Source organism: Rana temporaria, chromosome 6, assembly GCF_905171775.1.
Source record: "Rana temporaria chromosome 6, aRanTem1.1, whole genome shotgun sequence".
Classification (NCBI taxonomy): domain Eukaryota; kingdom Metazoa; phylum Chordata; class Amphibia; order Anura; family Ranidae; genus Rana; species Rana temporaria.
The window spans coordinates 56,538,987-56,553,360 of record NC_053494.1 but is presented as its reverse complement, the minus strand read 5'-3'; the positions used below and the strand labels follow the sequence as shown (position 1 = coordinate 56,553,360).

At 44.9% G+C, this 14,374-nt stretch overlaps 1 protein-coding gene across 1 annotated transcript in view; it reads left to right on the top strand.

Annotated features, from left to right (window-relative positions):
* LDAF1 (lipid droplet assembly factor 1) overlaps nucleotides 1-14,374 on the top strand; it is a 148,774-nt gene that overhangs the window by 117,637 nt on the left and 16,763 nt on the right. Inside the window, exon 4 of the mRNA XM_040356846.1 lies at nucleotides 6,551-6,689. Coding sequence (XP_040212780.1) covers nucleotides 6,551-6,689 — 139 coding nt within the window. The remainder of the gene's footprint in view (nucleotides 1-6,550; nucleotides 6,690-14,374) is intronic.

Below are 14,374 nucleotides of genomic sequence, written 5' to 3'. Positions count from 1 at the left end.
ACCCGGATCATTTGAATTAGGCGGGCTTGCGCCGGAGGGATTTACGCTACGCCGCCGCAACTTTACGGGCAAGTGCTTTGTGAATCAAGCACTTGCCTGTAAAACTTGCGGCGGTGTAACGTAAATGCGATACGTTACGCGGCCGCAGATGTACCTGAATCTGCCCCTTAATGCTTAAGTATTCACCCCTTAACTTTTCCAGATCCATTACAAAATAGTTTTTGTAATAGAATGAGAAGAAAGAAAAAAGAAGAAACCACTATTAAACTTTTTGGTATTCACATTGGTGAATCTAATCAGATTGTTACATGTATGATCAGCTTTAGAATGGCCCAGCCCAAGCCTGGACCTCCTTTCAACTAAGGATCTGTGCTACCAAATATTGACTCAGAATACAACCCTGCTTTTTTGATTTCTCTTTTGAATCACTATAAAAATAAATATGCGCACATTAAAAGTATTTTGTGTGAATCAAATAGTAAATTTGCAAATACATTAATTTTAATTATAAGTTGAAGTCATGCAAAATGTAGAAAATGGCTTATGCAAAGAACTGTAACTAATACTTTTTGCAGCTCCCAGTTTTAGAAGCACTTATCTCTGAATCCATAATTTAGCTTAGGGTAAAAGCATGGTGCATAGGTAATGAAGAGTTACAGAATAGAAAGCTGATGTGCCACCAATGGCAACCAGTTGAAAGATCAATTTGGACTGAACATACTTTGGCCTTAGGAAAACATATTGCATAGGGAGAGAGAAATGTGCAGGTTGTTTTTGCTTTCACTACTTAGTTTTGAAGTTTCATCAATTTCCTTTCAATGCCCCTCCTGGCTCTGTTTGTAAAACTGCTTGTCAACCCTACTGACAAACAAAGGGAAATCCCACACACTGCAAGTAGGAAATTAAAAGCTCAAAAGGGAAATCTTCTCACACAGTATTGATCGGAGCAGCAGGTAAAAAAGACTGACAGAAAAACTTTATAGCTGTGAGGCTTCAAAAGAAGACTGTATTAAAAAATTATAAACACAAGGGCCCAGATTCACAAAGGACTTACGAAGGCGTATCTCCATATACGCCGCCGTAAGTCCGAATGTGAGGCGTTGTATCTCGGCGAAAGAATCGGATACGCCAAAATTTCTCTAAGATACAACTGACGTAAGTCTCTTACGCCGTCGTATCTTAGGTGCATACTTACGCTGGCCGCTAGGGGCGCTTCCGTATAGATTTCCGCGTTGAATATGCAAATGAACTAGATACGCCGATTCACGAACGTACTTGCGCCCGGCGTATTAAAATACGCTGTTTCCGTAAGGCGTACGACCGGCGTAACTTTACCCCTCATAAAGCAGGGGTAAGTCATGTTAAGGTATGGACGTCGGAACATCGTCATATTTTACGTTGTTTGCGTAAGTCGTCCGTGAATGGGGATGGGCGTAGGTTACGTTCACGTCAACTAGAATTTGAGCCAGCGTAACTTAGGGAGAAAATTCGACGTGATACTGAGCATGCGCGTGCATGTGCCGTTCGTTAGGCGCGTCCTTTACATGGGGTCACGATTCATTTCCATACAACACGCCCCCTACCAGCCTTCTTTGAATTAGATGGGCTTACGCCGGCCCATTTACGCTACGCCCTTGTAACTTAGGGCACAAGTTCTTTGTGAATACGGTACTCGCCTCTCTAAGTTACGGCGGCGTAGCGTATATGAGATGCGCTACGCCCACCTAAACTTAAGCCATTGTATCTGAATCTGGCCCAAGGTTCTTTCAAATCATCCTATTATTTAATTCCTAAGTTATACTTTCACATTGCCACTGTGCAAATCAACCTCTTCCTGGTCCTTTGATTCCACCTCTAGCACACAAATTTGTCTTTTCCCAATGAGATCCTACCTTCCAAACACACACATTGGTACTTCTCCAATGATATCCCACCTCCAGTGCACTTGCACATGCACTGACATACACACATTGGTCTCTCTCCAGTGAGATCCCATTTCCAGCACTTATATACACATTCATATACACATTTGTCTTTTCTTGGTGTGATCCCACCTCCAGCGCACAGATTGGCCTTTCTCAGGATGATCCCACCTCCAGCAATTTAAAGTGGTTGTCAAGCCTCAAGGTTTTTCACCCTAATGCATTCTATGCATGAGGGTGAAAAACCTTCTGTGTTGCAGCTCCCCCCAGACCTCCCTTTTTTCTTACCTAAACCCGATCTGGGACAGCGATGTGCACGAGAGCAGGCGGCTCCAGCCACTGATTCTCACCTCATTGGACAGATTGATAGCAGCAGGAGCCATTGGCTCCCACTGCTGTCAATCAAATCCAGTAACACGGGTGCAGGACGCAGTAGCAGAATGCAGAAGTGAGCCTGCACGGGTGCCCCCAGGGAAAGCGTTTTTTTGTGGGGGTGCCCGATGAAGAGGAAGGACCTGGCGCACCCCAGATAAAGAGGAGGTAAGTATAGGCATGTTTTTTATTTTTATTAAAAAAGGTAGTTTACAACCCCTTTTAATATCACTTTAACCCCGTAATACAAAAAATGTTGTGCATCCATCTCTCAGCGATGAATATTCAGTGTGTGTGCATTAACCCCTCAGTGACCTGTTGTAAAGGAAGGGAATATCAATAAACGAGATGGCTCCTCTGGACGAACTTCTGTGCACAGGTAATACATGTTCCCTTTCGTGCTTGCAGAAGTTGGACACTTGCTAATGTGCATACCCGTGCAAGGTTGCATACTCGCGCATTACGGCGCTCATGTGCACTTTTGACAGATGTTGCTGCCAAACAGTCTATTTAAACTGGGCCAGTGCTCAGGATCAGAGCTGCTTTGCCCTCAGCCTCCTGTGTATTCTGTGATTTCTGTTTTCTAAATCCAGTTGCTGAACCGGCTTGTCTTGACTACTCTCTGAACTCTGTCTGCACTGACCTCAGCTTATCCCCTGACCCCCCGCCTCTGTCTGCTCCATTGATTCATACTTCTATGATCAGTTCCAGACCTAGTGTCAGGGCCTTGACTTGAACCTGGGACCTCTGCATTGCTGCTTGCTGAGCCACCTGGAAAGCTGGAAAGTTCTCCAGACAATTCCTTAAATGATCCTGCCTTGAATCTTGTTTTGTCTTAAACCTTGAACACTTTGCTCCTCCCATGAACGTCCTGGTTTAAGCCATGTCTCTGCATGTTGTGTTTGCCAGATTATTGTGCTCTCTCCAGCGAATATCTAACTTTTCTCTCCTGCTGCCTACGTGAACTGGGTTCTGGGTGCCAATCATTCTGTACCAAATAGATATGTTTAACCTTTCAGCATTTCCCAGTCCACCTTTCAGCATTTCCCAGTCCACAACTCATATGCAATTTTCCCTAACATATAATCAGTACACCACGCCAAATATCAGTATCCACTCCACTGGCTCTTGACCAGTGACCCTATTTTCTATTTAAAAAATTCCCAGCAACAGTATCATGCACCAGCTCCCATGTCCCCAGCAATTTTTCCACTGTTCTTAGACTCCGTGAAACGGTCCCTGCTAATAACTTGATTACAATTTGATGCTTCCTTTTTTACCCACCATTGTTCCCAATTCTATTGAAACACTTTAGTATCTTCCACACCAACTTCACAGTCTATAGTGCTGCTGACACAATCCTCACCACCTCCAATGTACCAGAATAATCTGCTTTAACTTTAGTAGGCCAGTTTCCTGGAAATTGATTTTAACCTTTTTATATCTCCTCCTGTAAAATTCTCTGTGTGAATTGCTTGGCTTCCATGCCACTGCTGTATACAGGGCCGATCCTATGGGTGTAGTCATCTTACTATCTCCTCCCCTTTACACATGTTTCTATGGCTACGACTCAAACACAGAGATGCTCCCCTAAGAATTCTTCATTAGTGTCCCCCATCAGAGCCCCCCCAGCAGGTGTCCCCCCATCAGAGCCCCCTGAGCAGGTGTACCCCCATCAGAGCCCCCCACAGCAGATGTCCCCATCAGAGCCCCTCACATCAGGTGTCCCCATAGATCAGTACTTGTCCATTAGATCCCTGTAGCTCGGGCGTGCTGGGAGCAGAAGCACTTTACATGGGGCGGGGCATACGTGGCATCTTTGGTTACTAGGTGGGTGGCACTCGGAGAGCATTTCTGGGAGTGCACAGGATGATTGGCAGCAGCTCCAGCCAACCCAGAAGCCTCTCATCACACCGCCTATGGGAGAAGAGCCGACACATGCAGAGGGGGCGGGGCAGACAGGAGACTGCTCAATGCACACTGGACAGAATTAATTAGTGGAGCCTAGTGCCGGAACGTGTTCCGGTGCTAGGCTCTGTTGTGGTACCCAACCCGGATTCCGGGGACAGCGGGAGGTATGCACTCTTGTCAGTTGCCAGTGGAGAGAGCAAGGGGGATGGGGAACCGCAGCACCCGCTACATGCGCTCCGCCTCTGGACACAGACAAGGAGGAGAGAGGGGAGCACTTTGGAGCTTCGGCGCCCCCATCTCTGCGGCGCCTGGGTGCGGAGCTGCCCATACACCCTGCCTAGGATCGGCCCTGGCTGTATAATTACTTATGCAAATTGGTGAAGAATGCATGAGTCACATTTCTCCATCCCTGCCATTCACCTGTATGGCTATGACCATACTGTTTAGTGATTTTTTGTTTGCTAAATAGCGACTATCATTTGTGAGCTGAAAGACAAACTGTTCTTCCTGCTGTCATATCCTCTACTCCCTTCTGCTCGTATAACACCTGCTGTCATAATGCCACTATTCTCTCCTGCATCTTGACATCTGTGTTATTTTGTTTGTGTGCCAGCCAGCCACTTGTTAACAGCACATGTGCACTCCTAGTCTGCTTCCTGCTCTGGGTTTCTGCTCCCTTTTGGGTGTTTCTGTGCACACCTGCATATCTGCACTCATTGCTTTGGTGGGTCATCGGGCTGTTAACTGGAAATCATCTGCAGCAAAACGAATCTCCACCATCAGAAGACCTGGTAAAGGCAAGGGAACTCCTTAGATTCTGTACCTTGACCCTTCTATAGGGTTTCTGATCTTTGCTGTGCATGCGGACAAGCTCAGCTTTCCCATCGGTGCCAACAGGCATCCTACCTCTCCAAGAGTCCTTGTAGCTCTGTGTCTTCTCTGTGGTCAATGTCACTGCACATACCAATTTGCTATCACAAATTCTAGGTTAACTAGTCTGCCCTCTAGTGGGAATGGTCCTCCATCTGTGACCATTTGTAAAGTTTGCGTGGAGTATGCAAGAGTAAGTACCTTGATTGGGTTTTTGTTACGGTCTGTGTTCCCGCTTGGGAGATTTTCTCTCGCTGATACAGGATACACAGTCAGCAGTTTTATTTTGGTGAGAAGGCAGTTTTTGTTTGTTCATTAGGTGGTTTTCCTCAATCCCTGCATAGTCACAGAAATGAAGGAAGCACCACCAAAATTCTGACATGTTCACTTTACAACTGAAAGTTTTAATAAGACAATGCAGCAATCAATTGCTATAAGTAACATACAGTAAGGTGACCAGATTTTTTAAATGAAATCCTGGGACATATTTTTTACTAGTAATAGCGGCACTCATCGATTCTCTGCCCATCACTGTTACTGAAGCAGGAACAAATTTTTTTTCTGGACAGCCGCACTCTGAACAAATTGTAGCCTTTATTAAAAGGACAGCAGTACAAATCACAGCAACAAAAAAAACCCGACTGCTGACGAGTTTCGCACTGAAACTAGTGCTTAGTCAATTTGTTCAGAGTGGGGATGTCCAGAAACAATTTTTGTTCCTGCTTTGCGAAGTGCATTGCCTGCACCTGAGTTGTCTGCAACGGAGGATATTCATCTGGGTTCCCACCTGGAGTGGCTACTCCCTTTCCCATCACTGTTACTGCCCGCCTCACAGCCTGTGAAGTCTTACTGTCCGGGCCCCTGGTATTACTGGGTGGGGAGCAGAGAAAAATCACTCCGCCACGGAAGGAAAGACGATAAGCCGGCAGGCGGTTGGCCAGGACTTGAGCCAAGGCAGAAGAACATGCGAGTGGAGCTGAATGGGCACCTGAAACTGAATAAATATTCCCTCCGCTCCGACCAGCACATGATCATCAGAAAGGGGCACAGATAATGGAAAAAAATACACTTCCCTAAGCTAGTAGGAGCGGCGGAGTGGAGGGGGGGGGGGGGTGTAATTTAGATTTTTTTTTTTATTCCTTGCTGTCTTTGAAATTGCCTCAGCACCTGTTCAAATCCAATCTGGGGACAAAACCAGGGACAGACTTGGTCTGGGGACAGTGTGTCCCCGGAAACCGGGGATGTCTGGTCACCCTAACATACAGCAATCAGTTAGATTTTAGAATCATGTATTTAGAACAGTGAAAAAATATTTATGACTGTCTGTGTTAGATGTGTACTTTTAAAAGTGCATTTTGTGTCTTGAATGTGTTGAGGGTTTTTTTTTTGTTGATTTTTTTTAATATGTTTGCAGTTATGCTGTTGTCAGTGCAGTTCTGTTTGTGCTACTTCATTGTTTTTGTCTTGTTTCTTAGGAATTGTTGTAGCAGTGGGAGGAGTAACATTACTTTGTGTCCTGTGTGGACTCGTGATTCTGTCGTTTGGGGTATCAGGAGTGCTTAGCGTCTCTTACTTTGCCATATCTAGCATTTTAAACTACATGCACAAAGCCAGGTAAGCCATTTATATGCTATAAAACTTTATTTTTCGAACAATTCATTATTAATTTTGTTTTTACAATTTTTTTCACATTTTGCAGTATTTAAAGCTGTAAGAATTTTGCAGTCTTACTTCAGGAAGCAATTCTTTCCCTTTGGGGTATTTATATAGTATTTGAGAGATAGGGAAAGAGCTGATGCATGAACAGAATAAATTAACCTGCTATAAACAAGAGAACACTATTCCCCATTTTCTTTATAAAGGGAAAAAAAAGAAAAACACAGGATAGGGTATATGAATTTAGTATGCATCAGTAGACCCCAGAGATCTTCCATGGATTATGTTCTAGCAGTTCCACCTTCTTTACGTTGTAGAAAATTACATATTATAAGGAATAGGATTAATTCCTTCAAATCGATTTCTCCGATGGATGAAATTGCAGAATGCATGAGAGGGCACTTAGGTTGTATAATTATAGAGGAGTAATGATACTGTTGTTTGAAGTTATAAACAGACAGTTTTATCTCCATTAAGCCATTTAGCTAAAACAACCTGTAAGGCCTACAGTATTTGACTTCATGTATGCTAGCTTGGCTTTAAAACATGGATAAACATAATGGCCCGGATTCACATACCTCGGCGCATCTTTAGGCGGGCGTAGCGTATCGAATATACGCTACGCCGACGCTGCGCAGAGCAGCGAGCACAGTATTCACAAAGGAAATGCTCCCAATGTTGCGCCGGCGTAACGTAAATTCATAGGCGTAAGTCGGCCTAATTCAAAGTAGGTGGAAGTGGGCGTGATCCATTTAAATGAACCGTGACCCCATGTAAATGATGGGCCGAACAAACGGCGCATGCGCCGTCCCGTGGACGCATCCCAGTGCGCATGCGCAGAATCACGTCAAAACTACTCCCTAAAATACAACGGATCACTGCCTACGACGTGAACGTAACCTACGCCCACCCCTATTCACGTACTACTACGTAAACTACGTAAAATACGACGGCAGTTCCCAGGTCCATACCTTTGCTTGAGTTGCGCCTAATGGTGGAATAACTATACGCCGGACATAAGCCTTACGCAAACCGTGTATATTATGCGCCGGGCGCAACTACGTTCGTGAATCGGCATATCTCACTCATTTGCATATTCGATTCGTAAATCAATGGGAGCGCCCCTTGCGGCCAGCGTAAATATGCGCCCAAGATACGACGGCGTAGGAAACTTACGTCGGTCGGAAGAACCCTATTTTCAGGCGTATCTAGTTCTGTGGGCAAAGCGCACAGATACGACGGCACACATTTACACTTACGCGGCGTATCTATAGATACGTCGGCGTAAGTGCTACGTGAATCCGGGCCAATGCCTATACAGGAGGTGATATGTTTTTTTCTGTGTATGGCTCACTTGACAGTTTACTTCCATAGGTGTGCATGGGGGGGGGTCCCCGGGTATGCCTGGGCACAACCTAATTCAGGGGCAGCTCCAGGGGAAGTGCTTGAGTTCACCCCCGTCTCTGCGACCATCCTGTCACTGGGTCTGCCTTTGACTTTCTCTACTGGCTGAAATGTTCCTGACACAGAGCATTCTGAGGCTCGCAGCCGGCAGGGACTCTCTGCAATATCCCCGGGCTAAGGAGGTTGTGGGTGTGTGGCCAAGTTCCCCTCTTCATTCACTTGTGGCTGATCGAACAGCTGAAACTGGGAAGTAAGCAAAGCATAGATGGCAGCCTGGGAATCCTTTACATTCAGCCATGTGGTAAGCGGCTGGTAGGGAGGGGTTTTCCCTGCAGGAATTACCTCCATGCTCCATCTGTATTGCTTCAACTTTTATACTGCACGCAAAGAACTGGAGAACTGCTCCCAGCCCTCCCACTACAAACTGCTCACTGACTGGCTGTCCTCACCACACACTGCTCACTATTTGTGTGTGTGTAATATATATATATATATATATATATATATATATATATATATATATATATATATATATATATATATATATATATATAATATGTGTGTGTGTGTTGCTACCCTTCTGAGGGCCGCTGGTAGAATCTGTACCCCACTGGTTGCCCCCGATTCTGCAAGTCCTCTGACCCTGGGTTTAGTCATTGTAAATTTTCTGTCCTCTCAAATTAACTCCACACACATTGAGCATGTTGGTGGGAGTGTCATGGTCTGGGGCTGCACGAGTGCTGCCGGTGCTGGGGAGCTACAATTCATTGAGGGAACCATGAATGCCACAACATGTACTGCGACATACTGAAACAGCGCATGATTCCCCCCTCGGAGACTGGGCAGTATTCCAAAATAACGACCCCAAACACACCACACCAGGAGCGCAAGGTCTCGAACATCCACCAGCTCTGTGATGTCATCATGGAGGAGTGGAAGAGGATGCCAGTGGCAACCTGTAAAGCTCTGGTGAACTCCATGCCCAAGAGGGTTAAGGCATTGCTGGAAAATAATGGTAGCCACACAAAATATTAACACTTTGGGCCCAATTTGGACATTTTCACTTAGGGGTGTGCTCACTTTTTGTTGCCAGCGGTTTAGACCTTAATGGCTGTGTGTTTGAGTTCTTTTGAGGGGACAGCAAATTGACACTATTATACAAGCTGTACACTCACTACTTTACATTGTAGCAAAGTGTAATTTTCTCAGCGTTGTCACATGAAATTATATATTAAAATATTTACAAAGATGTGAGGGGTGTACTCACTTTTGTGAGATACTGTATATTGTACTGTAAATGTCGCTGATTTTAAAAATAATGTAAAAAAAAAACAGAACCTTGGAAAAAACCTTTGGCAATGCCACGATCAACTGTGTCATGGTCCGCTAGTCCCATATATGGTGATGCAGTCAACTGTGCTTATGCATTACCATGTGTAAACAAGAGATATAGAACCATGAATAATTGATAGTTTATTGGCCATACAGTGATGTCCTTTAAGGTTTTTTTTTCTTAAATGATATTCAACATGTGTTGATTTGTCACTTTAGAGCATTTACAGTACTTCAATATCGTTGAGGTGGTCTGTGTCAGTCATAGATAATTGTTTGATATTTCATTTTTGATAACCGTAGATTGGCACCCAAAAGGAGTTTGCGAGAAGAAGCTGGCACCAGCAAGGTACATAGTACGTGATCCGAGACTTCATGCATGCTGTCGGTGGACTGCTCCCGCTGTGATTATACACAGTGGGAGCTGATCTGCGCGTATCGCGGACTCCATGTCCACCGGCACCCATCAATCATCCAGCACTGAGGCAGCTAGGCCAGCCTCTAAACAAGACAATTTGCTGTTCTGTCAGCAAGGAAGCCATGGATCCTGTGTCCCTGCAAAGTAAAAGCACCTCCCAAAGTACACTAAAACACTGGTCAGGTTCACAGTTAACCCTTTGATCGCCCCTGATGATCAACCCCTCCCCAGCCAGTCTCATTAGTACAGTGACAGTGCATATTTTTAGCACTGATCACTGTATTAGCGTCACTGGTCTCCAAAAAGTGACAGTGTCCGACTGTCCGCTGCAATATCGCAGTCCCGCTAGAAGTCATTAATCGCCGCCAGTAAAAAAATAAATAAAAATATCCCTGTAGACGCTAAAACTTTTGTGTAAACCAATCAATATATGCTTTTAGGGATTCGTTTTACTAAGCATATGTAGCAGAATACATATTGGCCTAAATTGATGAAGAAATTCGATTTTTAAAATTTCTTTATTAGATATGTTTTAAAGTAAAAAAATATGTTATTTTCTTCAAAGTTGTCGGTCTTGTTTTGTTAATACCTGCAAAAAAAAGCTCTATTTGTGGGGGGAAAAAAACATAAATTTTATTTGGGTACAGTGTTGCACGACCGCACAATTATCAATTAAACTAATACAGCGCTGTATCGCAAAACATGGCCTGGTCATGAAGGGGCAGGGGGGAGGGGGTAAATCTTTCAGAGTCAGAGGTCAAGTGGTTCAGTGTTAGTGTGAGGCAAAGCATATAGTGGACAGAGTGAGGATAGGTTAGATGTTTCTATAAGTTTTTTCAGTTAAGATGCCCTTTAAAATGATGCAAAATTTTTTCTAAAATGTTGACCTAATAGTTTTACATAATGAAGCAGCATCTATACATGTAGGACACTCAAAATAAGAGGTGATATATATACAATGCAAATATACCTTTTCACAATGGTACTAACTAGTATTCCTACATTTCTCTTCTCCATCAGTTTCTTTCCATCACTCAGCTAATTTGACCCCAGTACTGATGCAGCGGGGCGTTGTGGGGGGGAAAACAAGGATGTTGTGCAGGTGCTCCTTGCCAAATGATGATGTCATTAGTTGTTAGAACAAGGACATCTGGTTTGCATGTTCCTCAAGGTTGTAATGCTAAACAATAAAAACATATGGCTTTGTGAATCAAAAAAAGATACTTGATTCACCTGCCTGCTTTTTGGCAATTTGTTTGGCATTTTGCCACAGCACCCTTGTAGAACCCAGACAGCATGTCAGTGTGCCATGGCATGGTTAAAAAACAATCTCGGTAAGAACATATACCAGGTTTTTATTGCTGTTGGTGTTCCCATTGTTAAAGATTCCTTTATCCTTCTGCCAAGATTACCAAACAGTACAGCACTTCAGTGTTGCTGATGAGCCAACAGTACAGCACTTCCTGTCATAATCGCCAAATGGGAAGTGAGGAAAAGTCCAAAAGGAACAAGATAGAAGTTATGGTCCTTCCCCACTCTATTTAAAATTAAAGGGATTTTAAATAGAGTGGGGAAGGACCATAACTTCTATCTTGTTCCTTTTGGACTTTTCCTCACTTCCTGTTTGGCGATTATGACAGGAAGTGCTGTACTGTTGGCTCATCAGCAACACTGAAGTGCTGTACTGTTTGGTAATCTTGGCAGAAGGATAAAGGAATCTTTAACAATGGGAACACCAACAGTAATAAAAACCTGGTATATGTTCTTACCGAGATTGTTTTTTAACCATGCCACGGCACACTGACATGCTGTCTGGGTTCTACAAGGGTGCTGTGGCAAAATGCCAAACAAATTGCCAAAAAGCAGGCAGGTGAATCAAGTATCTTTTTTTGATTCATAAAGCCATATGTTTTTATTGTTCAGCATTACAACCTTGAAGAACATGCAAACCCGATGTCTTTGTTCTAACAACTAATGACATCATTTGGCAAGGAGCACCTGCACAACATCCTTGTTTGACCCCCCCCCCCCCCAACGCACCGCTGCATCAGTACTGGGGTCAAATTAGCGGAGTGATGGAAATAAACTGATGGAGAAGAGAAATGTAGGAATACTAGTTAGTACCATTGTGAAAAGGTATATTTGCATTGTAAATATATCACCTCTTATTTTGAGTGTCCTACATGTATAGATGCTGCTTCATTATGTAAAACTATTAGGTTAACATTTTAGAAAAAATTGTGCATCATTTTAAAGGGCATCTTGACTGAAAAAACTTCTAGAAACATCTAACCTATCCTCACTCTGTCCACTATATGCTTTGCCTCACACTAACACTGAACCACTTGACCTCTGACTCTGAAAGATTTACCAATGAAGAGCGGTCCAAGAAGAGCCAAGAAGCAAGCGCGTTCTCGACGCAGGACTTTTGAGGACTCGGGTAAGTAAACAAGGGCTGGGGGGGCCGGTAAGTAGCAGATGTTGTTTCACCTTAATGCATAGGATGCATTAAGGTAAAACATGAAGGTTTACAACCCCTTTTAAGCTTACCTGTAGCTAACGAGGATATCTCCTAAACCTATACGGTTTAGGAGATCTACCCTGTCACCTGCATGTGCCGATATCATCGGCACATGCGCACTGGGGAAAACTAAAGCAATGGCACCTATGTGCCGTTGCTGCAGTCTCTGTGCCGTTACTGGCGGCTCCCGCACGCATGCGTGGGAGTGACGTTATTTAATTTGAACCCCTTTAATCTTACCCCTTTAATTTTAAATAGAGTGGGGAAGGACCATAACTTCTATCTTGTTCCTTTTGGACTTTTCCTCACTTCCTGTTTGGCGATTATGACAGGAAGTGCTGTACTGTTGGCTCATCAGCAACACTGAAGTGCTGTACTGTTTGGTAATCTTGGCTCCGTCCAATCACAGCCCCGATACCCAGGAGTAACTCTGGTACCACATGTTGGCGGCTGAAGGGGGAGACGAGGACCGCTGCGGGGGCTTCGATCTGAGGTAAGTAATGCATAATGAGCTAGTATGCTATGCTTTTTAAGAGGGTTTACTTCCTATTTAAGATAAAAAAACCTTCTGTGTGTAGCAGCCCCCTTCAGCCCCCCTAATTACTTAACTGAGCCTGTCTTTATTCAGCAGTGTTGCAGGAGTGTCTTAGCTGTCTGGGACTCCTCTCCTCATTGGCTGAGACAGCAGCGTGGTGTGATTGGCTCCTGCTGTTGTCAATCAAAAGCATTCAGCCAATCAGGAGAGATAGGGGCAGGGCTGGGTCATGGCGCCTTCTCTAAATGGACACAGGGAGCTATGGCTTGTCTTGGGTGCCCCCATATCAAGCTGCTTGCTGTCGGGGCTCTCAACAGGAGGGAGGGGCCATGAGCACCGAAGAGGGACCCAAGAAAAATAGGATCCTGGCTGCTCTGTGCAAAACCAACTTCACAGAGCAGGTAAGTATAACATGTTTGTTATAAAAAAACAAAACAAAAAACAAGACTTTACAGTCATTACTTTAAACCAGCCATCATTAATTGATGGCCCACAGGACACTTCTGCCTGGACCTCCAGGCAACCAGTGCAGCAATAGTCATTGGTTTGCTGGGGCCGCGGGTTTCCGAGCAACCAATGACGTCACGTGTGTGTGCCCCGCCTCCTGCTCCTCACCACGGCTCTCGCTCTCTCCGGCCGTGACGTCACACGCGCCCCGCCCCCTGCTGTATACAGCTGAAGAACTCCTTCTCTGCGATTTTCGGCGGCTCTGTTTGCGAATGCGCCAGCCCGGGCATTATCCGACGGGGGACCCATCTTAACAGGACACCGGCTCCCTGCTCCTGGCTCTCATGCAAGGTTTATCTCGCAGCTTCCGCCCCCCTGCAGCTCGCAAAATGTGCTCTCTTCTGGCCTCAAGGTATGTGGGGCATAATCTGTTAAAGTGCATACCGATAGGCAGAATTTGTTAAGGTGCACACGGATGGGCACATTTTGTTGTGCCCATCAGAGTGTCCCTTATCATAAAATGTGCCCCCCAGCACGCCCCTCATTTTATGTTAAGGGACATGCTGACAGGCACATTTTATGTTAAGGGTCTTTCTGATGTGGGCACATATTATGTTAGTGGGGGTATGCTGATGGGCACATATTATGTTAAGGGGGCACTCTGCCAGGAACACCTGATGTAAAGGGGCACTCTGATGGGGAACGTTGATGTAAGGGGGCACTCTAAAGGGGACCCCTGATGTAAAGGGGCACTGTAATGGGGACACCTGATGTAAAGAGGCACTGTAATGGGGACACCTGATGTAAAGGGACACTCTAATGGGGACACCTGATGTAAAGGGACACTGTAATGGGGACACCTGATGTAAAGCATACCTCCCAACCGTCCCGTGTTTCGCGACAATGTCCCGCTATTCGCTGTAAATCCCGTGGTCCCGCGTGCAGTGCTATTGTCACACGATTTCGCGGCACCACCCCCCCCTGCG